The sequence below is a fragment of the Wasmannia auropunctata genome, unplaced genomic scaffold (assembly GCF_000956235.1).
Source record: "Wasmannia auropunctata unplaced genomic scaffold, wasmannia.A_1.0 LD336085.1, whole genome shotgun sequence".
In the NCBI taxonomy this organism is placed as follows: Eukaryota; Metazoa; Arthropoda; class Insecta; order Hymenoptera; family Formicidae; genus Wasmannia; species Wasmannia auropunctata.
The window spans coordinates 2814416-2821663 of NW_012026805.1; the positions used below are offsets into that span (position 1 = coordinate 2814416).

Consider the following 7248-nt stretch of genomic DNA (forward strand, 5'->3'; position numbering starts at 1 on the left):
AGACGTGTGCTCTTCCGTCTCCCGTTGTCCGATCGAGCTCAGTTTTTACACAATTTTTTTTTCATCAAATGGAACAACTTTAGGAGGAAAACAACTTTCATGAAAAAAATTCAAAAGTCAAAAGTAAGGTCCACCCTAATGTGTATATATCTATCGGCAGCTGTCGAAAAAGAACAGTTTTTTCGCGGCAAGCATATTTCCGATTCATTATTCGTAAAAGAATGATACACCTCTATAAGGATAGAAAACTCAACTTAATTTGTATGTTGCACGGTTTATGCTGTTGACTTTCTTATATCACATAAAGCAGAAGATTTCTTGATGAAGATAATTTGAAACTGTTACTTTAGATTATAACAAAATGCACAATGGTATATCCGTATATCCACAATCACAATGGTATATTTTATATACTTTCAAATAGTTCGCTTCAAAATTCAAGATAAGATGACTTGGTATCATCATTTAGCCCATATTACAAGCAATCATAAAATATAATTAATAAAGCTAGAAATTTTTAGTTTTTTTTTAAAATTAAGAAATTTTTTAATAGTAAAGATTTTGGCAAAACATATCGTTGCTTTGTTAAATAAACTTGCCAAGCACTCATTATCTGTCATCTCTTTGATATATCTATCTAGAAAATTATATTAATTAAACTTAAACAGTAAGGTTGTTTAAATTCACAATCTCGTTGCAATTCAAAAAGGAGACATTTGCAGTGGTAGAAATATCCGACAAATCATATTCTGTTCCCCACGTGTGTGTAAAACGGATACATTCTGTAGAACACCGTTAGTGTAGTATTTATGCTTGTATAGTTTAAGACAGATAATAAAAGTTAAGATTTCGTGTAATGAAATATAATTATGTAATTATACAATAATACTGTATAACTTCCATATACGTTCGATCAATACTAAACAGATTCGAGTAATCATATAGATCGTCCCAAATTAATATTTGCTTGATATAAGAGTTTTATATATATAAAACAAGCTTCAGCCGGACTGGGACTTATATGAAAGAATAGTACTGTGCTTTTACAAATGAGCCTAGGTACTTTAATATAAGAAAAAAGATTGTATAAAAATGCGAGTGTATGTATGCGTGCGACATTGATGTAGTAGTAAACATCAACACATCACTACACACTACTACATCAATATCGCACCCATACATGTGCACAAAATGAAGGCGCAAAAAATCAGAGAAAAACATTTTAAAAAAATTATAGGAAATATGTATTTTGTAGGAAAGATTGTGCTCTTTACAATTTTTGTTCTAATCATTTTTTGCATAAAAATAACGATTTCGGAGATATTTGTGATGAAAAGACGTGCTAAAGCGATTGTTTTCTTTGTGCACATTAATTTCCGTAATTTTAAACCCTAATTGAAAGAATTCTATGGAAATTAGCTTTATAGTGTATCAAACCTTTCTTATGCAGAATTTCATGACGAATTTTTTTAGTCCTATGATTTTTTCACGTCCGAGTAACAATTTAGAAGATAAATGAGGAAAACTCCAAACGAGACTGCTCCAGGGGTAGTTTTTCGTCCAAAAAAGGATGTTTCATCCACGATTAAGGTGGGAACTTGTTAGACTTCTTTTTCTAATTTTTTTGATAATTTACTTACAAAAAATCAAAACTATACATAAATTTTTTCTTCTATTTAACCATTTTTTGTCTAATTTACCTGGATTAATAATAATTTTGCCATGTTAGATTTAGAATTTCTGAAGTGTTTTATTTTCAAGTGTTTCCTTGATTTAACTATAATACTATAATACAAGTATTAAAAATAATTTTAAAGGAAATAGGCTGTCGAGAATAAATCAAATACATATATTAAAGTAGAGGCTTATGCAAGCCAACACGGGTGTTGGTGCGTAATAATTCTTTTTACAATATCTAACCACACGCAAACTGCACGCCGCATATTCGTTGGTCTTGAAACACAGTTCATTACATGAGGCCGGAATCACTTGTAACAAATTAAATCGACTAGCATTTAAATTTTTAGTCGATTTAATTTGTTACAAGTAATTCCGGCTTCAATTTTTGACAAGTAATTAATTTAATTGGAACAAAATCATTATTATTAAAGCTAAATTACTGTTAAAAGTGACTCCTTTATCACGAATTTTGATTACCTTCCCACTTTATTTTATTTAGATGAATAAAAGTGCTACCATCGTACTATTCACCAACCCAACAAACGTAAGATTACATGTGTAAACTACTTACGTTACACTTTTAGGCTAAAATTGACTCATTTTATCCATTATCCTTTAATAATGTATATTATGATATTATTTAAAGCATTTGTCCGGATAAAGTTCAGATTTCCTTTCACAGGAAACAGTTTCCTTTTTTATCAAATTTAAGCGCCAAAAATTTAAATTTGTTAAATATTTAACAAGATTACAAAGTGAAATATTGGTATAATATGAATATTGAATTGTATAATAAGCATATAAATATACTTTTACATAATTAAAAAAATATGGGATAAAATATACCTATAAGGAATTTATACCGAGTTTAGTTCGACATTGGAGCTGTTGGAACGAAATATTATGTCATATCTGGCTCGACATTGGGTTAAAACTTCCTCGCCATTCGATTCCTATAAAAGCTATTCAAAGTCTTTAAATCGAGACGAGCATGTCGTACGAGCTGCGTATAAGAGACGCTTGATAAAACGCAGCACACCCACAGGTCGCAGATACTCCGCAGGAGATACCCTTTCTGAGTGTCTTGCAGCATCTGCTGCGGCTGGATCCAAAAGACGCCGCCAGCGATCTAGCATGGGACACCGCGGAGACCCTGGTGCATCGAGCCACGTTACTGGAGAGTCGGGAGGACGCCACCAAGTTGCTGAGGTCGCCTAGTCTTCAAGTAAATGCTCGCATTTTTTTTCTCATTTATAATCCTTACAAAAACAAGAGAATACGGAAAGAACGATTTTGTTGAAAGATCTAAAAATTTTGCTAAAAACAGATCTGAAAATAATTTTTTGTTGAATCATCAAAATAATTTGTTGGAATGTTAAAACTGATAATGCATTACTATAAAACGTTTTGATATTCTAACAATCACTGACTTTCACACAAAATTATTTTGATTATTAAACAAAAATATTTTTAGATCTGGATTCAGCAAAATTCTTTGGCAAAATTGTTCTTTCGTGAAGAGAAATATCAAAAATCCGCAATGCTGTATCGTAAAATAGGAATCGTAACAGTGCCGGATTTAAAGAAATGGGGGGCTCCTGGGAATGGCGGCTGAATCAATAAGAGGGTCCTTAATAAGTGTAAGAAATCAAAATCATTGAAAACTCATTTAAATAGATCATGAATCCTCAAGCGATCAACTTAACTGAAAATAATTTTGTTGGAAACAAAAAAATGATGAGCATTGCTGTAAAATGTTTTGATGTTCTGGTAACTAAACTTCCAACAAAATTATTTTCAGATCTGTGTTCAGCAAAATTTTTAGACCTTCCAGCAAAATCGTTCTTTCTGTGTGGAGGCCCCCAATTTGTGAGGGCGGCCGCCCAATCCGCCCTCCTTCAAATCCGGCACTGGTGATACCTCATAATCGCAACACTTTTCCAATCGCTTCTTGTGAGAATTACCTATTATATATTAGCGTGACAAGGGTGATTGTACGCAACTTCTTTTGCACGTAAACGAGAGTCGCGACGGTAAATTTACCGACTCTATCTGTTTACGACTATGTTTTTCTCGGACTTTCGCCGATTGCGCAATCGACGGCGACGTATCCGTCAACGGAGGTATAGACGTTGCGATGTGTGTTACACACCCGCGTTACATCAGCGATCCACGCTTAAATTTCGTGACTACCACGATCGCGAGGATCGTCGTCAATGTCAACCGCGCTAACGTATAGGCTAATGTAATACTCGCCATGTACTTTTACTTTCTGACCGTACTTGACCGAAAGACGCGAGTCCATAAAAGAAGAAACCCGTACCACGCGCTTTGTGTCGATGAATCACGAAGAGTACCTTCACACATTTATCCGCGCTCCTTCCGTCAGTCCGTCGCGCGATGATTTTGCAAAGCAATAGATTTACCTTTAAAATGTGATTTCAAAGATATTTCTCACATTCTTTTTTGCGGATGACAGAGTCTCAATCAAGGCATTGCACGCACCAGCGTAATAAATATAAATAAATATAAAGTATAGTCGCACCAAATTCTGTTCCTAAAAAAATGGATTTATTTCATAATTAAAATAAAAATGAAATGTGTGTACTTGAAAAAAAGTTTACACTGAAAGAAAAGTGTTTAATATTTGTGACTGTATAATTATATTTTGGTTTAATGAAAAATTATCAAATGGCTTAAAACAAGCCATTTTTATTTTAAATTTCAATGAAAGCTCCAAAGATTGATTTGAAAGTAGTATCAATAGAAAGTTTAAAGCGTTTAGTGAGAATTTAAAACTTTACCGTTTGAAGAAATTTGTGAAAATAAAAGATGAAAATTTTTAATAGTTATAATTATTTTTAATTTGTAACAGTCAATTCAATAAGACAAGTGTATTTCATGCTGTTTGTTTATTTTAATTATGAAATAAATTTTTCTTATTGTTAGAAACAAGATTATGAGCAAGTATAAAAAATAATATACTTTTTGTCACATGAAATATACTTACTTTATACACTTTGTATAATTGGCTGCACGTAGAATAAGCAAATAAAATATGTATCCAACAATTAACAATACTCGTGGAACTCGAGCAGACGAATCTATGCTGTCACTGTCGCGGCGCCGATCAGACGTGCGGAACGTCGCGAAAGGCGTCACTACCGGCGAGCAACAGTTTGACGGCACCCTTACCACCGCCGCCACCCCCGGTCCCTGCAGCGCCGAATCCACTAACTGCAACGAGCGGTAGCGGTTTTGTTCTGCCGCCGCCGCCCCCGCCACCACTTTTCGCCAACGTCGCCACGTCCGATGCACCGATGGAGCCGCCGATGCCGCCACCCCTACGCGTGTCTCCCGTCGCACGCGCACCTACCCCCGAGCCACCCAGTAATCATGCCAAGCTGCTGCCGCAACAAGAAATTCCTACCCCTAGAACGAAGATGAAGACCATCAACTGGAACAAAATACCTAATCACAAGGTATCCAAGAGAAGACTCGTTGAGGATTTAAATCGCAATAAATATCAATAATAATAATACATTTATAAATAACGTTATTTTCTTTAAAAAATGCTCTTGAATTAAATTAAAAAACCTTAAATTAAATAGAGAAAATTCTTAAATGAAGAGAAAAATTTATGTCATTAACATACACGGAAAGAACGATTTTGTTGAAAAATCTAAAAATTTTGCTAAAAACAGATCTGAAAATAATTTTTTATTAAATCATTAAATTAATTTGTTGGAATGTTAAAATTGATAAACATTGTTATAAAACGTTTTGATATTTTAGAAATCATTTTAACTTTCGCACAAAATTATTTTGATTATTGAACAAAAATAATTTTCAGATCTGGATTCAGCAAAATTGTTCTTTCCGTGATAGGGATTATAAGAAAGAGTTAGTCACAAGTAATACGTGAATACATCAATATAAAAGTCTTTAATTAAAAATAAAAAATCTAAAAATGAAGGAAATAATGAGAAATTAAATTTATAGTATGTCAAAATTCTTTTTTTTTCTTTTTCATTTTATTTTTATGTCATAGGTAATTGGCAAACGGAACATCTGGTCCCTCGTCGCGAATGATCATCAGAATTCTCCAATGGCAGATCTAGATTGGGCCGAAATGGAGGGCTTATTCTGCCAACAAGCACCGCCGATGATACCAGCAACCTATTCGACTTCTTGCGGTACTGGCGCTGATGTCGAACGACGTCGTCGAGAACCGACAGAGGTTACTCTCATTTAACGTTATTTTGCCTTGCAAGGAAAAAAATAATAACAAATTCTATATGTTATACTTTCGATTGTTTTCTTTTTAAACTAGATCGCGTTGCTCGACGGAAAGAGGAGCCTGAACGTAAACATTTTTCTAAAGCAGTTTCGAAGGTATGATAAAAATAACATAAATATTAACAAATACTCTGCATAAAAAAATGATTGTCTTAAAAATTGATAGGAGCACTATAGGTATTTTATGTTATTGTAGTATTATTATCATCTGCATATTTTCGTATTCTTTATTCAGTTCAAACGAGGACATTATCCAACTGATCAAGGAGGGTGGTCACGATGATATCGGCGCGGAGAAGCTGCGTGGTCTGCTGAAAATATTGCCGGAGGTGGACGAGCTCGAGATGCTCAAGGGCTTCGATGGCGACAAGTCGAAGCTCGGTAACGCTGAGAAGTTCTTTCTGCAGCTTATTCAAGTGCCAAAGTAATAGTTTGTTACATAATACCTAGAGAAAAAATTTAATGTTCCTTAATAAGAGAAAAATAATGACGATTGATATATTAGTTATAAGTTACGCATCGAGTGCATGCTGCTGAAGGAAGAATTTGCCGCGAATATGAGTTACTTGGAGCCAAGTATCAACTCGATGATCTTGGCCGGTGAGGACCTCATGACGAACAAGCCCCTGCAGGAGGTGCTGTACATGGTCCTCGTCGCTGGTAACTTTCTCAACTCAGTACGTATTTTTGCCTGTTATCGAACATCGAATTCTGGACAATGTCGATCCAGATAGATTTGGAATATTGCAACGACGTTGCAACATTCCATGCTACCTACGGGAATACGGAATAAGCAAAAGTCGGTTATCGCGTTTATAGGGCGGCTATGCTGGCAATGCAGCGGGTGTGAAGCTGTCCTCGTTGCAGAAGCTAACGGAAATTCGCGCGAACAAGCCAGGGATGAATCTAATACACTACGTAGCATTGGTAAAACATCGATTATTTATAATTATACGATTGAATAAAATCGAATTTGTATATATATCCAGTAAGAACTTAAGAAAACGAATTCTTTTGTAATTAAGATTATGTATATTCTAGCAAGCCGAGAGAAAACGGAAGGATTTATTAAGCTTTGCAAAGGATATAACTGCCCTCGAAGCAGCGACAAAGTAAGAATAATTATTTATATATATACATACATATATATATATATATATATACAGGGTAGGAAAAAAGTACCAGGACACCTAAATAACTTTTGAACGGTTCGAGATATTGGATTAAAATTTATAGGGTTACAATGGTAAAATAGATCGGAAGAGCACA

At 34.4% G+C, this 7248-nt stretch overlaps 1 protein-coding gene across 5 annotated transcripts in view; it reads left to right on the forward strand.

Moving 5' to 3' along the window:
* Window positions 1-7248, forward strand: part of LOC105448505 — a 51590-nt gene that overhangs the window by 28177 nt on the left and 16165 nt on the right. For all 5 annotated transcript variants that reach the window (XM_011687140.1, XM_011687144.1, XM_011687141.1 and 2 more), the window contains exons 7-14: window positions 2726-2905; window positions 4779-5162; window positions 5732-5920; window positions 6014-6075; window positions 6215-6403; window positions 6485-6656; window positions 6799-6906; window positions 7021-7091. In XM_011687140.1, the coding sequence (XP_011685442.1) occupies window positions 2726-2905; window positions 4779-5162; window positions 5732-5920; window positions 6014-6075; window positions 6215-6403; window positions 6485-6656; window positions 6799-6906; window positions 7021-7091 (1355 nt within the window). The remainder of the gene's footprint in view (window positions 1-2725; window positions 2906-4778; window positions 5163-5731; window positions 5921-6013; window positions 6076-6214; window positions 6404-6484; window positions 6657-6798; window positions 6907-7020; window positions 7092-7248) is intronic.